Below are 25,170 nucleotides of genomic sequence, written 5' to 3' on the forward strand. Positions count from 1 at the left end.
TGAGATGGAATTATCTCGAGCTAGAGGTTTCATAATTCTTTATCACTTGAGACTGCTCACCTACAAGGGAGTTTAAAAGGTCTGTGCAACTTTCTGTTTGTGGCTGATACAAGAGCAGCTGGGTGGTGGGGCACTAGGCACCAGGGTTGCTTAGGGTCGCTGCAGCAACTCTAATTTTCTGTAAATAAGGAGATAAATTTGCAGGCTCTTCTGCAGCTCTACAGTTCCTTGTGGCAAGAGTTGTGAGAGCAGCTCTCCCTCCATACAGGTATGTGACCCTGCTCCTGGGCTAGAGGAAGATTCTGAGCACACAGCTGGATATTGTATAAACTTCTTGCAAATGTAATATTGCATCCTAAAACTTGCAAAATGCTTCCAACTGTTGGTTATTGAAAGCAAAGAGAGATGTTATTCAGCCTCTATTTCTTGACTGTTTATAAATCCAAGAAAAGTCAATTCACTAAAATTTATAAAGACTAAATATACTGGTAATCAAATTATTTCACTTGCATATAGTGATAATATTGCATATATTGGTAATATTTCACTCTACATTGCAATTAGAAATAAATATAATGAAACTTTAACTGCAAAAACTGTATTAATAATTTGCCTATTAATCATAATCTTGTATATGAAAGTCTAATATATAAGCAACTAAATACATATGTTATAAAAATATGAGCAGAGATATCAATTTTGGGGCTGTATAAATTTAATAATGTGATATAAAAGAATATATGAAAGATTATTAATTATTGCATGTCATAATTATTAATGAAAGATAATTCTTAACTACTTAATTATTAATTATGGGAATGATATCATTATTACTTAGAGGGGAAAAGCATATATATCTTTCTGTGTAGTTTTAAAACTATAATTTATGTGCATATATAAAAATATATAATAATATATAATAAATATGCTAAAGTAATATGAGTTAATTTATATATGGAAGTACTGAGATCAACCCAATAAATATAGCATAACCATGTGCTACTTTAGGGATTTATTTTCTTGACAATTGACACAATAGCTATAATTACCCAGTGATTTTTTTTAACTTGGCAGAAATATCCTACTCATAAAAAATATGTAATCTGTAGTTGCTTAGTTTGTTTGGGGTTTTTTCCTGTCCTCAAGTGAGACTTCAAAAGCATGTATATAATTGCCACAACCAGGAAAATGATCAAAAATGTAAGGGGTTTGGGTTAAATTACTGTATTTTGCAACTACTTTTTTTTTTTTCCAGCAACTGATAGTTACATGCATATTTCTGTAACATGTTTTCATCTGAAAGGATAATGCCACATCTTGGAACTGAAAATTAAATGATCTGAGAAGTTCAGGGTATCTGTTAGTTCTCTCATTAATTTACTGCTAGTGCACAGAAATTATTGCTAGTACTTTCTCTACTACTCTGCTCTTCATAGTGATATTACACAATTTTTCATAATCTCTTTAGATCTTCAGCTGCTGCCAAGGGATCTCCTGTGGCAAGGGTAATTTTATTTTTCAGTGTTGGGGTTTTTGTTTTTTGTCTGTGTGCGAATTACCTATGATTCTTTTATTGAGGTAATTAAATATCTTCTCAAGAAAAATGTGAAGAAAAGGGAAAAAAAAATTCTTTTTTGTATCACAAAAAGTTTTTCTCAATTCCAGCCACCGATTCTGATTCCCTAAGTGGAGTTGGCAGCTGCCCCAGGGGTAGCTTCAGTAAAACTTTCTCCTCCTGCTAGTCTGATGAGGAGCAGGGCTTTCCCCAGCAGTAGGCTGATGGTTTGCCTTTGCTGTTTGAGGCTGGAAGTGTACTTGTCTCAGTACTTGAGAAGTCACCAAGAAGTTGACCTTAAATTTAGATATTCACAACTGGAAAAAAAATCTCCTGTACATATGTTGTTCCTAATTATTACAGAGACAAAATTACAGTGTAGCTGGTAGGCAAAAATTAACATAAGGACTACCCAGTCATTCTTCAAAACCACTGACATTGTCTGGGATGATTCACTGTGTTGAGTATTTCTCAACCAGGTATTGCACTAGTGAAGGATTTTAGAATTACTCCATTATTCTGTGACTTCTGATCTAGGGAGAAGAGTTTTGCAAGAAGTGGAATATATCCAAGTAGGGAGAGGATTTATTAAATTTCTCCTGACTTTCAGAAGATATTTGCTGTAAAATTTTTGTCTCCTGCCATTGGAGCCTCCTCTCTGTGCCCTCTCTGTGATGTCTAAGACAAATTTTTTTCTCAGTAGCATTACCTTATTACATTTCAGGGCCTCACCCACTTCAACTGCCATAGACCCAGGGGAGTAACAAAGACTGGGAGGAAGAATCTGCTCTTGCAGGACACCTGAGATAAGAAAAAATTAAGAAAGCCAGCCTGATAATAATAGAACTGTAAATTCTACAACTGATGAGCACTAAGTCATCCCAGATAAGAAGGCGGCTCAGCACAATTCAGAGATAATCAAATACTAAACACTGAATATATTAGATAAGCACAACACATAAAAATTTACAGCATATAAAGAGTCCTTATAGTTTTTACTTAGGGTGATAGTGGATTTACTCTATGGATTCATTAGAAAATACCCATCTTTGAGCAAATATGAAATAACAAAGCCCTTGGCTCTGTGTGTGATTGGTTCACTGCACATTGGGTGATGGATTATAAATTTTGGGGCAACACTTAAGTTTCACTAGCATTACTAGATCAACCCAACCCTTTCAGTAAGAGATTTTCATAGCCCTTTACTGTTCCAGACTCACAAGAAATCTGTGGTATAATATTAGAGTTTCTCTATTGGATTCTGTTTTGCTAAGTTCCCTCCTATCTATATTCTGAGTTACTCTCACATGAACCCACAGGACTGGAAGAATCAGAGTCTGGTCTATCCCTGCTGCTCTTGGGATTTCTTCAACTAATCCCCCTGCTAGAATCACTTGAAAACAAATTTTAAAAGTGCTTTTGAGGACTGATAAAGGCAGCAGCTTATGTATGCCACAAGTGAAGAAGAGCCCAGCAGCAATATATCTAGGGGAAAAACCTGAAGCAATTGCTGGGTTTTCCATCACCCATTTTCCCCTTAAAGAGCTTCATTACAGTTTGACAGAGGAACTCACCAGTGGCAGGAGCCAAATATATCACACTGTTTCCACTGTACTGCTGCCAAGTTGGCTTGAGCCACTGGTATTTTAGGATGCTTTTCCATATCGTCAGGACACATTGGGAACCACAAGGGACAGCACCTTAGGACCTAACACTTAACAGAGCTGGGAAAGCTATGGCTGGGAGTCTCTGGTGGGTAAGGAAGGAGCTACACAGCAGTTTGAAAAGAGTCTTCCAAGCTCTTGTGAGGAGAAATAAGGTATTAATGCATGTTGGGGAGGATATTTTTTTCAGGAGGTTGAATGATGCTTGATATGAGTGGTTGGAGTATGAGTCAGGGCATGCACTGGCAATCCTTGAAGGCCAACACACCTGCAGTAAAATCTGTGATGTGAGCCAAGCAAAAAATGTGTAATGCCATGTCTGCAATCTTTGTCCAAACTTTCCATTAATGCCAGCTGGTAAATATTTTGAACTTTTCTTCTTGAATTTTCTATTTTTTTCATAATCTGTATGTATTTACCAAAACCTTGTGCAACTGTTTTGGTACCATCAGTATGGTGCACTGATATGGAGAGGAAATGAAAGACCTTTTTGGGGACTTTGAGTGGAATTGCTCTAACATTATCATTCTAATCATTAGGTGCCTAACTTAAATCCATTGCTTAGATGCTTTGCAGTTAAAGGGGAAACATCAGTACCTCTAAAAGATATGCACTCCCTGGAACTGTACAAAACTAAGTAGCTGGTAGCACTTTGTGATATGGTTTAGTGAACATGGTGGTACTTGGTCAAAGGTTGGAGATCTTTTCCAACCCTAATGATTGTATGGTTCTATGACTCTATATAGTCTTGTCTAAGAAAAGATTTCAAGTACTTGAGATGAGTTATGTTCATTCATCTCTAGTGAAAGGAAAAGAAATCAATTTGTCTCCGGATGCCTGCTTTTAGCTGGATAAGTTTATCGGTAACAAATATTTGTAACTAACTTAAACAAGGAAAAACAGAACATGAAGCTATGCCTTCCTTTTATTTTAGAGCTGTATAGATAAGATAGTAAAAGGAAAACTGAAACAACTAAGATATATGTTCTTCCTTCTTTTATGTGAGGTGACCTGACTTAGAAAACTCTGTTCTATCCTGTGGCTTCATACAAAATAGCAGTCACTGTGAGAACAGATGAGACAGAAACAGTGAATATGGAATTTGGGAATTATATTAGTTCTGTATGATTATTTCATAATTTGTGTGTTTATATATTCATGTTCTTTATGTGCAATACCTGAAGATAGGCCATGCTTACTCTGGGATGGCTCTTGTGAAGTGGAAGTGTAGTGAATTGTTGAAGTTAGTCTGAGTGGGTAGCTCATGCACTGCTTCTCGTGTGCTGTGTGATGATGTGATACCCAGAAGGTTTTAATTTCCTTAGGAAATCAAATTATCTTTCACAAATACACAATATCTCTCCCTATAAAGTAGCACCTCATAGTATCTCCAGTACACAGAGAGAGGCAGAAGTCCCACCCAGCTGTGGCATATTGCATATTTTCTTTTTTCTTCCCGGGATGATTCATTTCCATCACTCTCCTTCTCAGTAGAACTGAGGGCACATGGATGAACATGAGTGTGTTGAATCAGAAAAAGCTTATTTGGGGACAAAAGCCATAGGTACTTTTTTTTTTTTTTTGTGTGTGTGTATGCTTTGTTTTCTTTTGAGGGGGGAAGGTTTCATGATTTAATCTTTCACTACTGAGCAAGGTACAACCCATCCTGTGGGACATTTCCACTTCCTGGGAAGAAGCCAAAGAGCCACTGAGTGGTGACAATAGGATTTTCAGTAGAGACAATAGAAGCCACATAAAATGATGCTAATAGAATAACCTGGATAAACAATAAATTTGTGCATTAACTTACCATGGAAAGTAGGTTAATATAATTTGTCTCAAAAGCAGGGACAGTACCCAAAAGCTTATAGAAAATCATGTTTTAGATTCTGAGAATATGAGTCTAATCTTTTGCCACGGGGGTTGGCATTTTACCTAACAACTATAAAGTAGATTTTGTTGGATGTTTTTTAACAGTTAATGTCCTTAAAAAGTTCAGGGGGTGTAGAAGTAGAGACAGAACTTTCCTGGAGCTTTCTAATTGCTTCCCAACGTCACCTAACATATCTTAATATTTCCCCATCTGAAAAAGAATTGATGTTAACACTAGTTTTTATAACCTTCATGATAGACAGTTGAAGAAAAAAATCTGAGTTTAATAACTGGGAAACACAGGAATATAAACTCATGCTATGCTATACTGTACAGCAAAGAATTCCTACAGGAATGTGGGAATGTTTATGTAATCATCTTGAAAATTCAAATTGTATGTACCATAAAGCTATGTCTGAGAGAATGGATCTTAATATTAAAAAAAAAAAAAAAAAAGAAGGAAAGAAAAGGGAAACATAAGCTATTTAGGAATCTGCATATAGGAAAGCACCCCAAAGAATGTGTTCTCCAAAGGGCCCACTGTGAGATATGTATAAAAGCCATGAATAGCACTCATCTCTTCAGCATTTTCTTGTTTACTCCAGAAAATGTATGTGGACTTCATTTGGAAATAACAACAGCACTTCCCATTTTCTGCTTCCTGCAGTTTCCTCTGTCTTCATGAGGCATGTGAATGTCATTTACTCTGTTTCTCCTTTTTGACAACTTTTCCTTGTGGGACAGTTTGTCTGTTGCTGCACCACTGGGGATGCTGATGAAGTACACAACTGTTTGTTTTTGTGTCCTGCTTCTGTTGCTGTGTGTCTCTACTCTCTCTTCTGCAACCTCTGAACTCTGATATGAAGTCAGAGGACACAGGACCATTAAGTACTTATGGCTTGTTTTAGTTTGTTTTTAAGAAACAGAAATTACTGGCATCCAAAAGTTTACAGCTTCTCTCTCAGATTCCTGTGCTTTTAGCTTGTTTCTGCAGCTGAACCAGGCAGTCCTCATTTCACTGCCAAGCACTGCTGCTGGGAGAGATTTTGCTTATGCAGGATGATCATAGGATATAGTCAATCATAACATTAAGTGGTACAGCTCAGCATGCATATATTGAAAACTGAACACCATTATGTTGAAAGTAGCAGATTCCAACAAAAAACACAGATGTTTTCCTCATGAAGGGTGACTCCCACACTGCAAAAGGAGAAAATGAGCATGGTAGGGAACCTCTCCATGGGCACCCGTGAAGGAGGATCCCAAACAAGAATATCCTCAGGAGACCATCCAAAGAGGGCATGTACAATGGAAACAATTAATAACAATAAAAGTAGTTCATGGCAAGCACAGTGTGGAGGACTGCTAAACTTTCAGCAGTTAAACATCCCTCTTTAATTAGAAAAGAGAGGAAAACAAAATTTCTGCACATTTCAAGGATGAGAAGCTGGAGTTATTCAGGGTCACGAGATGGCCCTGGCAGTGAGCCCTGTGCTGAAAACTGCACAAAAAGTTGTTTTCAAATGACCAGGCTCACTGTCAGTCTTGCCTTCACTACTAGGAGGTAAAGCCCTCAAATTTATTAATTTTCACCCATCTGAGATTTAATTAGCAGAAATTAGATTACAAAAAGGCAGATTTTCCCACAAAAGCTAAGGTTCCAAGTAGAGCAACATAAAATAACAGAACAGCACTCAGTCAAAACAGATAGAAAATACTAAACCTGTGACTTACAAACTATTCAGTGTTGTACCATGACAGTCTGGACCTAAGCTATTTTTAGGAATATTTTTCTCTCTCATAATTAAGCCAAATAAAAGTCACTTTCTGTTGCTGCTGCCAGAAGAATCTTTTAAAACAATCCATTCATTGAATTCACCTGAGATAAAGAGGCATTTATAAAATATTTCTGCAAAAGCTTGTCAAAATGTTATTATTTAGTAGTAGACATTGTGATGGAGTAATATGTTGGTTGATAGAGAGGTCAGTGTAAAAATAAATGTATTTTTAAATACATTCAGAAAAAGAAGCCTTTGGGATGATGTCCATTGAACTTCCAGTAAAATAGGAAGAGCCTTAGCACTTGGCAAGGAAACATTGTATCTGACACCTGAAAAAAAATCCTATTCAAAATATTCCTGAAATTTCCTGATTTTCTTCATTGAAAATACACTATCATGATGAGTAAAATACAAATATGCAGATATGAAGGAAGAAGTGACCAAAAACCAAGTAAGTAAGTTACCCTTTTGTCTCCTTGACCTTTGACTCACTTGGATCAAACTTGGATAAAGATTGCAGTCACTAAGTGTCCTACCACGAGATGTAGGTAGTGGCTTTTAGTCAGGCTGCAAAAATAACCCCTTCCCCCAGCAGCAGCACAACTTAACTTTTTCTTCTGGCAAAAAAAAAAAAAAAAAAAAAAAAAAGAGATAAAGAGGGAACTGACGTCTCTTGGAATATAAAAACACTCCCCCCCAGTTCACAGGCTGTGCTTGGTGGGGAGGTTTAGCTGCTTGTCTGGCTGCTGGTAACTTGATGCGAGTCATGTGCTGAGTACTTGTGTGTTCAGCTGAAAAATCAGTCGCCCTTATTCAAGGTGAGTCAAATGGTACAACATTTAAAACCAGAGGGTTTTCCTCAGGAACACTTTTAAGGTCAGTTGGGTGGCAGATCTTGAAAATATTACTTTTTTTAATGCAAAATGAAATGGAAGGATTTTACAAAGCTGCTTGCAAGAAGAAGTGACATTTTACATGGATTAGTGAAATGCTTTGTTACTATGATAACAGTGGTGTTTTATGTTCAGTATGGCTGGCTTTCCCAATTATGTTCTGTGTTTTGATATTTAATATTCTTGAAAATACAATTCTGGAGTCATATGAATTTATTTTAAAAAATGCATATTTTAAAGAAAATTTTCTAGCATTCAATATTTCAGTAAAAAGCTTGTAACTATAATTTCAAAGAACATCTAATATATAATGAGATTATTTTTATTTTATAAGGGCTTGCTTTGAGTTGATATGTACAGAAGTCTAAGGTAAATAGTGAAGAGAGAATTTAATAAAATTTTTCATCTTTCCTTCTATACAGTTGCTTATAAATTGTCTTTAAGAGATCTGAATGGGCCATTTTCATTGTTATTAATTAATATTCTGTTAAGGATCTTTGAAAAAATATTAAAAAGTACATACCCAACACTCTAGAATGGGGTGAATAATCTTATTGGTCCTGCAGTCAAATCTGAGCCTAAATGATACAATAGCCTCATAGATCATAGCTAATTTTGTTATGCTACTTTCTATTCTGCTTAAGGTATATAATTTTCACTTGAATATAAATTCCCAAAAAGTGCATTCCTATTGGAAATTTCTACCTTAATCTTCATATTTTAAATTCAGTTCTGATAGATGAGAATAGTATGTTGACTTGTATATGAATTGAGTGTTGTGGTATGAGTGCTCTTCACTTGCAGTTGAGTAATTTATAATTTGAATTGCATAAATTGGGATGTCTAGACTGCTATTACATTGGTTTTGGTGGGAGAAGGGTGAATATTTTTCAATTTTCAGAAGCTTGGAATAGACACAAGTTGTTATCAGTCACTTGCTTTCTAGCTGGTTATTGTTAGTGCTCATGAGACATGCCTAGTCTCCCAAAAAAAAAAGGAAATCACTGAAAAAGCTTGTAGAAATTTAGGTGGAAATGTATTTTGGTGAAAAGTGTATTACTGTGGTATTTGAAAATCTTCAGTATGTAAGTCAAGAAAAAAAGTCTGATGATATCTAAAAGACCCCCTTAAATATATCTGAAAGAACTAATTTTCATTTTAAATTTTAAAATGTGTGTTTCCAGACTGGAAAAAAAATCTTCTCGTACTGGGGGAAAAATCAAATGGAGTTAGGAACTTTTCAGAATTGATTTAATTGAGTATGTCTGCTTTTCCTCAGATTTGCTACAGTATGTAACAGCAATCAGATTTTCAAATGCACACTCCACCTACCCAGTTAGTTGCCTTTTACTGTTCCATCTTTGCCAGACTGAAGATCCTGATCTCAGCCTAGCTACAACCACAAGAGGTTTGGTCCTAGTGGCTTTCACTTCAAAGTTCCTCAAGTCTAATACATTTCTAACTTAAATATGCTTTGAAATTTTGGTTAAACACCTCCACTACATCAAAAAGCCTTTAATGGCTTTGGAGTGGGATCCACATGGAATGACCTGGTGGCAGGAGGATGGACTGGCTGACTTTTATAGTAAGGATAGAAGGGATATTTTCCCAAGACTGCAAAGAGTCTTTTGGTCATTCTGCTTGAAAATACCCAAGGAGAAATTCTTAGCATGCCAAATGATCTCAAGGGTACAGAAATAGACATTGTTAAAGGCAAGGGAGCCATAACCTGCTCAAGAGCAGGCAGAAGGTGGGTTTCCAGTGCAGTTAAAGGGAGGGGTCTGGTGCCAGGTAGAGATGTGACATAACTGTGAATTTGGGATGACAAGGGAGGACACATCATGGTCAGTGGCCCACTGACCATGGTACCTAATCTGTTAGGGCATGTTGTACATCCTTTATGTGATAAAAGGATCACATAACTGATAAAGGAAACAGAACAGACACTGTTCCTATACCTGCTTTACTATGTAGAAATTCATCAAGTCCTTCTAGTACTTTTGTCCTCATGAGCAGACTAGCTGAGTTGTTCTTCCACTTCATCTTTCTGTTTTCCTTCTCTCTATGTTTGACCTTGAATGTGTAATTAACTCTTGAAACTGAAACTGTAATTAACTATTGCCTGCTTTAAAATTGATTTAGAGATGTTCACAACATGTCAACAAACAGAAATGAGTAAGAATAAAAAGAACATGGACAGTGACATCTAAAACAGAAAAGGGAAGATTTTCTGTTAACTGGAGGTCTAAAGCAAATTACCAACTTGTAAATTGTGTGTATTTGATTAACTCATAATCATAAAGAATAAATTGCAAATTAGGCAACTCTTTGTCTCAATTATTCATAAACAATAAAAAATCTGAAAAAATATCACTGAGAGCTTATATTTTACCACTTCAGCATTAGTGTCATTCTGATTTTCTTTACCACCCCTTTCACTAGGGGCCAGTTTGTAAGACATATTAACATATATGACTAGCAAATCTTATTTTCCAATGACTAATCACAGATATTTTTCTTCTGAGAATGAATAATCTTTAAATTACAGGTGTTACACCTCTTTCAAGGATCAAGCTCTAGTCTTGCTTCAAAAACTCTGATTGAGGACTTTCCTACTGGCAGAAGGCAGGAAGAGCCAGGGAAGCTCATTCCAGAGCAGTGTAACTCCTGCTTCTGCCTGGTGTGGGAGCCATGGGCACAGCAGGCTGAGATAAAAGCAGGGCTATCTATAGCCTCCTTCTTTGGCAGAGGGAGATTTAAAGACGTCTACATCAGGAAGAATGTCATATGAATAATAACAATGTCAGCTTGCCCTAATGCAACAGAGCCAAAAAAAAAAAAAGAAACAACCAAAAAAAACCCCACTGATAAATAAAACTTACCAGTTTGTTTAGGCAACTGGAATGAAGATAATCATATATAATAAGCAATTGGCAATAGGCCAAAGGTACCTGCAACTTGGTTTGTTTGCTTAGTCTGTTTTGGTTTGGGGTTTTTTTGGTTTATTTTTGCCAGCGGCTGGCCGCTGGCTGCCTGGTTTTGTCTTGTTATCTTCCTACCTGCTTCATCTCACGTACTTTGTACTTTGAGCTTTGGAATTTGATATTTTTGTTCACTTTCTGCTTATATTAACAGCTTCTCTGAGGAAGATCCGTGAGTTTGTCTGGACCAGGAAGAGAGGAAAAACCATCAAGCCTTACAGCAAGAATTTTTGTCCAGTGTTTACCTGTACCCTAAGAGAAAAGAGGAATGGGCTGTAACAGAAACTGTGGGCTCCTCACTGGGGCCATCATCGGTGGTGTCCTGGCTATCTTCGGAGGAGTTCTAATACCACTTGGAGATAATCTTATAGGCAAAGCAGTAAAAAAGGTACTTTATTTTTTTTCACCTCCCCAGGACATATGGTTTGTGATTATTGAATAGTCATTATTTATAAATCTTATGTTCTGTTTCTGTTTCTTTCCTTTTTTTTTTATATTTCTTTGTAAAATATAGTTTTTATAAATTAGGTGCTCCAAATTTCCCTGGAAATATATGCAACAGCGAAATTTTAAAAAATATATTATTTATATTTCCACATTCACTTGTTTGCTCTCTCTTGTGCTTCACATTAGAAGCTAAAAAATACTGTGTTTTCAGAATGCAATTTAGAAGTAAGTGGGTTTTATTTTATTGTTTTTATGATTTTTTTCATGTTTCTTTATTTTTTCTTTTTTTTTAAATTTTATTTTCATACTTTGGTACTAACTCTATGCAGTTATATTTATATACTGCAAATAATCTAAACAATCTTCTACTGCAGAATCTAATCCTACACTTCACGTATTCACCTCACATTCTGTGATTGTATGATCCAAGTAGATGTTCTCCCCATGACTGGAGGATCTAATAAAATGCATCTCTCCATTTTCAATGTGAAGATTGATTGAACTAGAATGTTTTAGACCTGGCAGACACTGGGGTTTTTTCTGATTTTTAGTTTATTTTCTGTCCCTAAAATCTAGATTTTTATGTAAAGAAAACAGAAAAAAATTAATTTGTTAGATCTTTGGTGAAAGGTGTACATAATTGGGGACTTAAATCACGGAGGAATCTGGAATAGAAGCCCTGGTGTGTTCACCATGGTGACATAAAATCTCCTTAGAGTCACTGCACCCAGGGTTAGTTCTCTGATGGTTAAAAATCTGAAAATCTTAAGATTAATTTTTAATTAAGATTAATTTTTTGGCTATTGCTTAGTCCTGCTATTTATCTGCTGTGGTGCTGAAGACTGTGGGTGTCTTGGAGACACTCATCCAAAGGCTCTTCTGGAAGAGCCCAGCCCAGTAGTTGTTGTAGTCAATTGAGGAGGTGGAAACATGAACTGTCAGGAAATGCTGAACTGTCTGTTGAGGCCCTGGATATATTATAGCATCATTAAAAAAAAAAATAGCTCCTATAAAACATCTTAATTTTTTCAGGTAATCCAATGAAAACCAGCCTGTAGAGGGATTTTCCAATTGTTATTGTATTTTTCAAGAATTTAAAGAATTTTAAGGTTTATAGAGAATAAAAAAAAAAAATCCTCACTAGATCATGTCTCAACCACCTTGCAATATTTTACCAAAAAGTCACAATTTTAATTCTTTGCCATATTGAGGAAATGACAGGTTTTCTAAAAAGTATGTAAATTTAAAAATTTATATCTCCTTATATTTTATACTTACTTATATTAATCCTGAGTGTTGTCTCATACCATTCAATATTTTGAAAGCAAATTACAAATACTGGCAGTATTATGTGTTCATCCATTTATTAACAGTGGTGAACCAGTTATACATCATGGTTTGCAAATGTCTACATAACCACTTATACCTGCATGAGTCTGTAGTGGTAGCATTAGAGGGAATAATTTTCCCCTCAGCCACTTTTTAATTTTCTTCATTGTGATCATGTTTCAGATGCTTGTACCTATTTCAAGGCAGCTTGTTTGATGTATATATATAAAATGTACCAGTAATCACATAAAACATAAAAGAGTACATTTGTAGAGGCTTTATTTATTTAAGTAAATGGATATGTTTTTTCCTAAGCACAAGTCATACCAGACTATTGTTTTTCTGTTTAATGTACTGACCATTCAGAAACACCATAAGACTTTAAGGCAATTCCATTTCAGACAAGATGGGCCCAGGTACAACAGCTGAAATATGTGATCAGTTCAGCACATGCTCTGGAGGGACTTAAATTTAATTAAATCTTATTTTTCCATGTTGATAAAAGGTCTGTTAATAAAAACAAATTTGTTCTTCATTGCAGTTGTATTTAAGATAAATATAGAGCTGACTGCAAAGGAAACAGATCTGCCAAACAGAGAGTGATCAAAATACATTTTTTTTCTGAACTATTTCACTTCTGGAAATGTAATTTTTATGGAAAATCTTTGGTAGAAACAGATCAGCTTCCATGACAAATTTGTTTGGAATTTCTTAAGAATAGTGACTGTAGGACAGGAAAAGAACAAAGAATGAGTTGTTCTTTCAGATATGGCCTGTAAGCATTTATATGGAGCAGATTGCCTATGGAAGTGTTGTAGTCACCAGCCCTGGAAGGGTTCAAAAAATTAGTAGAGATGGCACTTCTAGATGTGGTTTAGTGAGCACTGCAGTCAAAGTTTGAACTGGATGATCTTGGAGGTCTTTTCCAACCTTATTGAATTGATGTTATTTCCATTTGCACTCATATGAGGAAAAATCTAAAAGATGTCCTCACCCAGTGGGTGAAAACAAAACTCAGTATGCCATATTTCTAATGAAAGGTAAAATATCTTTCAGACAAGTAAAGGCAAAGTCTTGTTTTAAATTCTTCACAGTCAAAGCTTGAAAAAAGACCCCTAGGTTTTCCTCTGGCTATCCTATCTCAGAAAAAATTCTAGTCTATTGTATGGTAGTAGGACCAATTTTATATTTCTGGAGGAAATGTAAGCTGGTATCAAATGTTATTGCTGGATTAGAATAACAAATGTTGAATAGTTTTAGGACACTCCGTACTATAGCAAGACAAATTGTCCTAAATCAACTTGTTATCAAGGTTTAGTCAAATAACATTGCTGTCAATTTACTCTAAAGCAAAATGAATCAAGTCCAGATGAATTTCTCTAGCATCTCCCAATGAATTGGAGGGACTTTAATTTCAAAGAATGATGCAATCAATAGGGTTTTTTGTCTTTTTCTGCTAGCAGCAGAAGTTTAACCATGTTTCTCTTAAGCTTCCCTTAAGCACACATCTTTACACTTTAGCAGCCTCATTTCTCCTTTATTGCAGTCATTGAGAGATTAGTCAGAGTAAACACAGCAGGGTATATTGTGCTGAAAGGCTGCAAACTGTTTTTGAAGCAAAATGAAAGCATCTGCAAGTGCACAGAAAATCTCAGGTACCCTTAGGAACTGGACACTCTATCAGCTGTTATCTCCTGGTGGGTGGGCGCTGTGCTCCACCCATGAGCTGTCCATGAGTGGACAAACCAAACAAAGTTCATGTTACATAAAACACCCAGATGTCACATCTTCATTTGCTACAATTTATTATCAGACATCTGTGCTTCAAATCAGAGCACATGGCTATGTTTTCTAGCCTCAGAATGCTTCACCTGTGTCCACAAAAATTTGGATAAGTATTTTCAACTCTAACCTCCAGCAGAGGACAGAGTTTAAAAAAAAAAGGTATAGATATATATGTGTGTATATCTATATATATATAGATATATATGTATATCTATATCTATATATATGTGTGTGTGTATGTATGTATATGTATATATATATAAATATATATATATGTGTGTTCTGAATTGTTTTAAGGCTCTTTAAAGAAACTGTCACTTGAAGAGTTCACTCAAAATGACACCAGCAGCAGCACCTTGGCAGGGATCCACAAAAAGAGATTAGAGCTAAACTATTTCAGCTCTGATACTATTCATGGAAAGGTGCCTTTGATTTCAGGACCAAAGGGCAAAAGTCCTGTCCTAATTTCTACAAACACTGAATCTGACCAGAGAGGAGAGAACTTTCCATTAAGGTCTTGGGGGTTTAGAAAATTGATTCTAGTAGAGTTATGAGTGAAACATGGAAGATTCAGACTTCTCTACAAAGAAATACTTTGCTTGAGATTATAAAATACACCTTTTTAACTGACTCTACACATTTCAGTTGAACGTTATTATGTTTGTTGTCATTAATACTAGATATAATCATGTCTCAAAAAAAAAAAAATAAAGGAAAGGAAAGGAGTATTCAAAACAACAAATCAGAAAGATTTTATCTGATATTGTTGGAAAACATATTTTGACATGGCTCAATTTCTACTTTTTGCCTTTCCCTCCTTAAAACAATATTATCTTTTTAGGCACATGTCCCATCACTTCCATTATGGGGTTTTTTTCCCAGCTAGGCTTAACCCCTCAAAGCTATTGGTAGTTGATTCATTTGCTAGAAAATGTTTATCACCACTTCTCTAAGATCTTCTGCTTTCTACCTGAGTGCATCTGCTTAGGAGCTGACCAGAAGCCATGTAATAACACCTAATATAGTGAACTCCTGATGAATTGATAATACAGAATGGTGAATGATTTGCCACAATGCCTCAGTGCTGTACTGGGTTAGTCTCCATTATTTTTAGGAATAAGTCCTTCAATTGTAGCTATTATTATGTTTATTCATTTGTCTCTACATATCTGTGATCTGTGATTGGCCAGATTATATCTAATTTAAAACTGTCTTTGTGACATTCATTTGCCTTCTTTACACAAACTAATGAAGCTAAAGCAACTGCTGGCTCTCAGCAGAACACAAATGATCTAACACACATATTCCCATATTATCAATTTTAAGCTTTATTGAGTCCCAGAATTCTGTTACCGAGGACTGAAAAGAAATAAAAGTTATTATCCAAAAAAGTGTGAGAAGAAAGGCTAGCAATAAGCTAATAATCATCATTTAACAATAAGAGTCATTCTTCCAGCTGTAAAATGGGAAAAGATTATTAGCTTTTCTTGAGTTTTACTTTTTCAGTTTTACAGAATTTATTGTTTGTTTCCTCCAGTTTATGTAGACAGGGGAACATACACAATTTTGTTACAGTCCAAAGTAGTTGTGACACTTCTCAGTTCCCTGAAAATGGCATATTTTGTCCATCTCGCCAGATTCTTTGTCAAGACACAAACTTTGTCTTAAATTCTGTGTTTCTTCATCAGAAATCATGATGGCTTCATTTACTTTGAATCAATGAAATACAGCAAGCTTCTATTGCTGACTGCTCTGCATTTCTTGAATTTATGTATTGCTATTTGACCCACCTCTAGTGGGGGGAAATTGTCAGGAAGAAAAAGGGTCAAAGTTCCCACTGGTTTCACTCAATCTTGGCCAGCTGGGTTGTGGTATGAACTTGGCTGTGTAGCAATGTTATTTCTGCAGCTGCTTTTGCTGACAGTAGTTAACTATTGCATTAAATATTGCATTAAATATTGAGATATTAGAGCTGGTGCAGATGGACTAGGGAGCTGAGAAGTGTTTTGTATTATCAGTTGCATATTAGCTTCCAAAATGGATCCTCCTCTCATAACATCCCAAAGCACAGCAGTGTTGTTAGGGAAATATGTAACTGCCCAGCCAGAGACAGGGGTAATATTTAGGATAGATCAGCAGTGATCAAACAGCAAAAACAAAGGGCTTGCTGGTGTGAGGGTATTAGTTTGAAGACATGAAAAAGAGCTCCAGATCTTTACTCCACTTTAACCCACCATTTGCACTCTCAAAGTATGTGACAGTGAATCATACACACCTCTTTTGTGGGAGAAATATTATTAACAATAATGGCTAAATGCCACTGAAAATAATGGTCTTGTTATCTTCCTTCCCCCTCCTTCTTTTGTCCTGCTGCTTCCCATGTTCTAATGCTGATTCCCTCTACACAGACCCCTGAGCCAAAAGGCTAATGCGTAGAAAGGTAACACAGAAAGCAAAAAATAAGGGAATTATGTTCCTCCTGTCAGGCAGGCAGAAACAGCTCCCTGAGGCATAAGAGCTGGTGCAATAGATAGATCAGGAGCTGTGGACTGCCAGAGCCAGTTGCCCCTTTGACTGCCAGATGAGATCAGTTGTACCCTTGAGGCGTTCCCCAGGGGTGTCCTCGGTGACATCAGTGTCACAGCGAGTGCTGGGCTGCAAATCCACACTTTGTGACCTGGCAGAGTGCAGTGGCAGAGCTGGCAGATCGTCTGCACTACTCCAACCCCTGGCAGAGGGCTAAAAAGAGGAGGGGAATGAATGGAGGGGGAGAATTTTGAAATGTATGTAACACCACTTAAAGATCTGTTAAATAGATCTATTGTCACAAGGCTGAAACTTCTCTATTCTCTGTTCCTGAGTTTTGTCTTCTAGAGAGATTAGTTTGTCTTCTTGACCATATTTGTGCCAGAAATTTAACAATTTGCCCACTCCAGTAACACAGTGGGTGGTCAAATCCTGGCATCTGTCTGCATCTCAGAACCCTGAGACTGAGTTGCACTTTTTATATCATCCTGTTTCTCCCAGATTCTTGGAGCAATTCTCTGTGAAAACTGGGAAGGCGACTTTTGAGCCATATAAGCTTTTCCCTCTTCACTCAGGAGATGGTTTGCCCCGTGCTGGGCCACAGGTCCTTGACCTTGTGAGGTTTGAGTGCGAGGACTTAAGATGAAATCACATTTGCTGCAGCAAGGTTTCCTTCCCTCTCACACAAATGCTCATAAATTATAGCAGGCATTCAGGCAGCAAGCCCAGTGCTTTACACCACCAGCAAGGTGTTTGCAACTGCACCATACAAAGGCTTTTCACAGACAGAACCCTGACAAGATGAGATATTTGTTCCTAACTGCAGGAGCCAGTGACTGGCAGTATCTGTTTTTTTACCTGGTGATTGCCAAGTGAACTTTAGGGGCACAAACTTAAACTAGAAAAAAAAAAAATCAGCAACTTTTGATTTAAAATATCTTCCCTTGCTCTCTAGAGAAATTAGAGCCTTTTAATTTCTGGACTTCATGAGTTGTGCAAATTAGCTAATTCATCTTCGATCACTAATAAAGAAAAGCATCTTTTATGTTGGAGACACACACTCTAGAGTTTTCTTCTTCTTGAAAAACACTTTATGACTCTTTACCACCAAGGGGAAAAATTACATTATCCCAAGGTTTGGGAAAATCCCATAGAAGAAGCCTGATACAGACCAGGCAAAGCAGGCATTCCCCTGATTACAAACTTTAAAACTCTCCTACTCACTGTACAGTCCTGAGGCCTGAATTGCCATTTGCCATATGGCTGAGTAGCACTGACTTAAAGCTATTGATTCCTCTAGAGGGCTTCCAGATGTACTGTTTTGTCCCTTCTTCCTTAGATCTGGGAAAATTTCCTAATAAAATGTTATCAGAATTAGAGAGATTTCTTGGAAAGTGTCAGTTTTGGTGACAAAAAATTTTCTGTCAAAGAAACAGTCCTTCAAGAGCACTATGTGATTTCTCTGGGTGCAAAATTATCTAGAGTCTGAAAAGTGGTCAGGTAAAACTCCCATTTCCCCCCTTGGGCTATTTTCAATATTTGAGAAGCAGTTTATGGATTCTGGGTATCATTCAGTCACCAAAGATTTTCCCTTTATAAATGATCACTGGTTTTGGCAAGTGTTTGAGGGAATGCCCTCCACAGCAATAGGGAAGCTTTGCTACTGGCTGCATCAGCAATTGTATCAGTTTTTGTGCTCATTTCTTTTTGGGGGACTCACTTTTGCTCTCACTGAGCAGGAATGTCAAGCTGCCTCCAGATGTTGGCCAACTGGGCTCTGCATCTCATACTGATGCTAAAATGGTGGTTTTCTTCTGTTTGCTTTGAAATCTTCAACAATAACCTAAAAAGTAAATGCAAATTCTCACTTGTTTCTTTTGTGGATAATTTTAACTTTGATTTTTGTACTTTCAGGAAGCTGTCATTGTCAATGGTACCGCTGCTTTTCAAAATTGGCTTGTGCCAGGAAGCTCAGTTTACAGGGAATTTTGGATTTTCCATGTGTTAAATCCTTCAGAGGTTATTGAGGAGGGGGCTCAACCAAAACTTGAACAAAGAGGACCTTACACATACAGGTAAGAAAAACCCTTTAATATGTGACATCATATCTACTGAGATAAAATTAATTTTTGAAATTCCAGCACCATATTTCAGTTAGACATGACAAAAATGCCTAAATTGAAGCTACACACAATAATCCCAAACTTTTTCCAGGTTGTGTCTAACATAATGAAAACAAAAATAGAGATAGGGATGTGAAGCTGCTTGCTCTTGAGAAAAACAAGAATTCATTAGCCACAATATCACAGAGATGGTTGTGTTCCTTGCTGTTCCGTTTTCACCAGTTTTATAACAGGAGAAAATGTGCCAGATGCCCCAAAAACAAGAGATTATCTTATCATCCATGCATTACTAATAACTTATTTTAATAATGTGGTTTGGTTTTGTTTTTTCACCGTTATGACTTTCTTAGTCAATAGCTTTTCTTTTTTTCAAATTTTGCTTGGAAAAGCATTACTTTTTCTGAGTGGACTAGCTAGGACATAGATGCAGGAAGGTTTTATTATTTGTTTTATGTTAAATGTGATGTTGACATAGAACTAGCTGATACTTCCTGTTTCATTAAGCTCATAAGCTTATATTATATTAATTATGTTATTATATTAATTATATATTATAATTAATAATTATATACTCAATTATAATATATAATTAATTATAATATATTATTAATATATTATTATAGAATTAATTAATTATATTATTATCTTCAGCATATATTAAGCTTATATTTGCTATCATTGGCACCTGTGTTAGGAAACTGTTTTCCTATGATGATAAGATATTTCTCTTTTGATAACTTTAGGGATGTATATTATATTCACAGGGTAGTTTTCCATTTCAGCATCTTCAGCCAAAGTGCCTTTATGCCTAAACTCTTACTTATTTCTCAATGGAAAGAGATAAATTTTGTTTCACAGAGTACCTGGGAAGACAGAGGAAAGGGTTACATAAGAATGAGGAAAAGGACTGTTAAAAAATACTGCAGAAGGTGAATTCCCACCAAACAGAAACATTTTACTCTGGTGCTGCTGCTGATGCCTTTTTTTCTCAGGGGCAAATCTCAGCCAGAAGCCTAAATCAGACTAAGTCAGAAATGATGACTATGAAATGAAGGCTCCTCTCACTGCTGCACTCATGCCTTCCTAGGATATTTGGTCTACCTGAGTAACTGTGACATTGAGTCTCTCTCTCAATCTCCCTTTAAATAGTCAAAAATTAATTACATTGTAGAACAATTCAAAACAACATTAATTAGGAAAAAAAATTCTCCCAGCTTTTAGGTGGGTGTTCTACACATTAGGCCAATAATTAAAATTACAGGTATGCAAACCAATTCTGAGAAGCCAAAATCCAGGTGCTCTTCAGGTAAGACCCACCTGCACTGGCTACACCTGTACCATGGGGAAATGTTCTCTGTACCTTTTGCAGCCCCCTACACTCGTGCTGGAAGATCAGATCCTCAAGTATCCTGAAGATCCCTTCTGGGATGGAGCTGTGATAAGCTCTCTGGCCCTACAGCATAGGCTGCTATTTGATCCCTGCTGGCTGCTGTCCCCACAGAGGGGTCAGCAAGAGGGTGGGACTGGAAGAGTGGAGCTAAAGCTACAACTGCAGCAGAAATTGTACCTTAGAGATCTGCTGCCAGGGCATGACTGGCAGAACCTCAGTGGGACTGAAAGATTGCTTATAAACCTCTACATCATATTAAATATCATCAAAGTAACATTATGGGGTTAACCTGTTTCATTGCAAGGCACGTCTATCAGATTAAATATCTGAGTTTTTATGTCTGTGTCACCACCTTCTAATTACATGCAACCAGCTTATGAAATGTGACAAATCATAGTTAATTTTAAAATTATAAAAAATTATAAGGTCCATTCATGACACAAAAATACAAAGGAAATACTTGCTTTTATTTTAGTATCAATTCCATTTGCCAATAAGGAAATATTTCCAAAAGAACAATATTTGCAGAAAATTGAATTTTTCATGTAATCTCATGACAAGTTTATAAACCTCTTGGTGTTTATCAAATGTTCAACATTCATTTTACTAAAATGTTCATCAACTTTTCAAAAACCTTCAGTCAGACATAACTTATGTGTTTTCTCAAAAGTCAAAGATAAAAAATATTCTCTGTTTGTGTTTTGTATTTCCAGGGTGAGATATTTACCCAAAGAAAATGTCACGGAAGGCGAGAATGGCACAATAACCTACATGTTGCCTAATATTGCTACTTTTGAACCTGATCTGTCAGTTGGGACAGAAAATGACACCTTGACCATCCTCAACCTCGCTGTTGTAGTAAGTAAAGAAAAGAAACTTAGTAATAAAGAAAAAAAACTTAGTGTCCAGATACAAATGTTCAGGGAATAGGGCAGAAGTTCACAGAATCATAGAATGGTTTGGGTTGGAAGAGACCTCAAAGACCATCTAGTTCCAGCCCTCCTGTTATGGGCAGGGACACCTCTCACCACAGTGTGTTCAAAGCTCAAAAAAAATCCTCCCAGTCAATTTTAATATGGGAATAGATCAAGAGTTTGTGGATGGGTTCCCTTTGTGTGAGAGCATGAACATGTTCATGTACAGCATGAGCAGTACTGGGTGGATTTGCCATGCTCTTTCCATAGTACCCTCAGGTCTGTTTGGCAGGGGAGGCTGCATTGATTCCCACACCCAGTGTCTGCATGGCCTTGCCACCACAAATCCTGGGCCCCATGGTGCAATATTGGAGCTCTCCTGTCCTACTGAGCATTAGTTATTCAAAGAACATAGGGATCTTCACCTAGAATGGTGCTAGAGCCTTTTTAGTCCCGGTGTTTTTGTCTTATCACAGGCTGAGAATGTTTGCCTTTGACAAATATTTACAGTTTTCATACTTGTATTCAGCCCTGGTTGTGTTGCACCTCCTTTCTGGTGTTTGCATGAGTGCTCAGGATTGCTGTGAGAAGGTGTCTGCAAGGGGCAGAGTATGAAGATTGTTGGTGCAAATACAAAATAGAACCATACCAGCAGTCACGGAATCACAGAAGAGCCCATGTTGGAGGGCACTTCAGAGGATCATCTGATCACAGATCTGAACACAGCTTTTTGGAAATCATTACTTTCAGAAGCCCATCTGGCCATGGTCCTGGGCAACTGGCTCTCAATGGTCCTGCTTGAGCAGGGGTTGGACCAGAGGGTCCCCAGGGCTCCCTGTGAACTTCAGCTGTTGTGTCATCCTGTAATTAGGGCTGATCTAGTGAACTCAAGTAATCAGTCAAGAAAAGTTTTCTGCTTTTGTGTAACTTATGGCCAGTAATTGTTTTGTTAAGAAGTGTCAGTTTTATGTAGAAACTTAACTTCAAGGGAGTTGTAAATCTGGGAACTGGCTTTGGCAGACATTTCTTGGACTCGGTCTCTGTGATTTTAATTTGAAGCACCTGCAGAATTTTATACTAAACATTGATTTTTTTTGCCGTTGTAGGCTGTACCTTCCGTGTACCCAAGCGGAATAATGCAATCATTAATAAACTCTTGGGTTAAAAAATCCAATGCAGCCATTCTGCAGAACAGAACAGTCAATGAAATACTGTGGGGATACGTAGATCCCTTCCTGGACAGTATCCCTTTCCCTGGTGTGAAGTCCTTTGTGGGAGTCTTCTACCCGGTAAGTGAAACCAGTGAGGAGGCAATGCCTTCAGTTATCATTCTGTGAATAAAACTTAAGAAAGCTGCTCTGAGGAAGAAAATGCTGTAAATTTGTTCAATATTTCTTACTGTTATTCCTTCTTGTTGCATCTGTTACAGTATAATGGGACAACCGATGGACCTTACAGTGTGTATACTGGGACAGAAGATATTACAAAAACAGCAATAATTGAAAGCTATAAAAATCAAAGGTATCATAACATTGTAGAGTAAAAAAAAAAACCAAACATTTTCAAGGTATGGCTTTAAGTACTTGATTCACTAAGAGCTATAGATAAATAGAAAAAACTACAACGATTCAAAGGAAACGGGATCAACCTTGTGCTTAGCAAAACCATGACTTTCTTTCAGCTACCATTAGTTCTGTTAGGAGCTTGGACTTAAGACAGTTATTGATTCTTTGATACAAGTATTTACTTCTGTTTTGTATTCTTAAGTAGATAGATTCCTTTTAACCTCTTCTAATGGATCCTGTAATTTATCTGAATTAATGAACATCTCTATCCTTTGCCTTTGCTAATGGGTCAGGATATCCAGGAACAGTTATATTTGCTAATACAGGTAATCAAAGTACTTACATGGTAAAATCTACTACATGCAGCATGACTTTTATTTTATCTTACAGGACTCTTTCATACTGGAAAGGCCACTGTGATATGGTTAATGGCACAGGTGAGTCTATTAAAGCTTTTTAAAATTTCAACGCTTTTCTTGATATTTCAAGGGAATAATGAAATACAATATTTAAATTAACTACCCCAGGCTTTGCCAGTTCTGTATTCTGTATATTAAATATCTATATATATGCAGACATACTACTACTATGGTATATGCATATGTGTGTATCTATTAAAATAGATGAATTATTTATTACTGCACATCATTTTATCTATGCATGCACACAGCTTCTCCATCTAGAGTAAATGTGGAAGAGAAACAAAATTATCCAGCTCTCTTGTTTCTACTAATTATTTTCATATCACAATATAATTAAGAGTCTGTTTCTTTGCTATAGTAGTTGAAAATTATCTTGGCATTTTAATAATGAACATTCATTTACACTGTTGAAAATTTAATTAAATGCACCAGAATGGATATCCTTATATATGAAAAGAAATTTCGGCAACAAAGGAGGAGGCTGTCAGATGAATGGCTTGTAGATCACTAGAAAATGAAAAGGGATGAAGAAGAAAAGTAGTTTAGACTGGGATGAATAGACTATAGACAAATATTTTTGAATTTTCTTTTGGAATGCATGGGTAAACAGCTGAGTTGTTTAAGATACATTTGTTCAAGGTGATATTTTTCTTTTTGGTTAGTGAAAGCATTGCTGTGAGGACACCACAATCTGTAGAGCTGAGACTGGCAGGTGTCTTGCTGGAGGCTTTTGCAGAAAGCTCCAGACCTTCAGTAAATGAAGGCTTTTGTGTTGGGTTGCTTTGTTTGCATTTTTTCCCCTCTATTTTCCATTCTGCTTTACCTGGCATAGATAATTTTCCTTTTAACCCAGACTGTGCAGCAAAGTATTTGAAGTATTTAAAATATATCACAAGAATCTGATTTTCCACAACTCTGTGAACCACAAAGGATTAGTTCCTTTTTAAGCCATGTTATTAATTTTATAAGAAACAATATTATCTTACATTCTAGGACTTCCCCTCTTTTTTATGGGGCCTGGCATTTTAATTTTTTTTAGCCAGGGTCAGCTCTTTTGTTTATTTTTCTTTTGTAACTGATTGAATAAACATATGCTACTAACTAATTAAGTGCTCCAGTAGAGTGAAAATGAGCTTTTACTTGGGAGCAAAGATTGCTGCACAGTTCACAAGGTCATTCAGTGTGACATTGCTGTATTTGGAGATGTAACAGGTTTAAAAATCTTGTAAGTGTGAGAATTCTAACTTATCTTGTAAGCTTTCACACGAAAGCTTAACATGTATAGGAAAATATAAAAATAAAGATAATAAAGATAAAAATATAAACCAGGATATTTGTATGGGGCTTGACCGGACTCCATGTTTGCCAACTTCACAAGAATGCCAAGATTTAGAAACATAGTGTGTGTTTAGGATGATCTTGAGTGTTTGAAAAAAAAAAGTGCTTCTGTCAGCAGTGGGCAAGTGGCAGTATGTAATTTAGCCTCCGTGCTCTTGCCAACTGGATTCAAAGACATCACAGATGTTTGCAATTGTTTGGTTATGGCTGCTGCCTAAGAAACTAAACAGAAATTGCTGCAAAAACTAACAAATGTACTGGTTAAAGGTTTGTTACAACACCTTAATTGGGAAAATGGCAGAGGCTCCTCTTACATAACTCTGGGTCCATGCAATGCAGAAATACAAATCTGAGTGTCTGCACTCTTTTAGAGCAAGTGGAGAGAAACAACACCAAAGTGCTGCTCCTCTGACTTATTTTGCATTTCTACCATGGGGTGATGTGGATTTGTGCTCTTGTGCTCTAGATGTGAGTGGCTTCCTTCTCTCCATTAGTTCTAGAAGGACCTCAGCTTAGAGACCTGCTTGAGCAATCTTTGGTGGAAAAGGTTTAGCACTGATTATTAAATAGACAGTATTGAAGTCT

The 25,170-nt window shown here is 36.6% G+C and overlaps 1 protein-coding gene across 3 annotated transcripts in view; it reads left to right on the plus strand.

The window, feature by feature from the left end:
- Window positions 1-25,170, plus strand: part of CD36 (CD36 molecule (CD36 blood group)) — a 52,807-nt gene that overhangs the window by 18,670 nt on the left and 8,967 nt on the right. For 2 of the 3 annotated variants that reach the window (XM_071424016.1, XM_071424017.1), the window contains 6 exons: window positions 10,901-11,134; window positions 18,748-18,908; window positions 21,060-21,204; window positions 22,367-22,549; window positions 22,690-22,781; window positions 23,216-23,262. In XM_071424016.1, the coding sequence (XP_071280117.1) occupies window positions 11,015-11,134; window positions 18,748-18,908; window positions 21,060-21,204; window positions 22,367-22,549; window positions 22,690-22,781; window positions 23,216-23,262 (748 nt within the window). In that variant the 5' untranslated portion in view covers window positions 10,901-11,014. Of the gene's footprint in view, window positions 1-7,590; window positions 7,691-10,900; window positions 11,135-18,747; window positions 18,909-21,059; window positions 21,205-22,366; window positions 22,550-22,689; window positions 22,782-23,215; window positions 23,263-25,170 lie in introns of those variants that run through there. The other variant, XM_071424014.1, reaches the window with a different exon arrangement.

The sequence above is a fragment of the Agelaius tricolor genome, unplaced genomic scaffold, assembly GCF_023055355.1.
Source record: "Agelaius tricolor isolate 1412-34295 unplaced genomic scaffold, bAgeTri1.0.p SCAF_3, whole genome shotgun sequence".
In the NCBI taxonomy this organism is placed as follows: Eukaryota; Metazoa; Chordata; class Aves; order Passeriformes; family Icteridae; genus Agelaius; species Agelaius tricolor.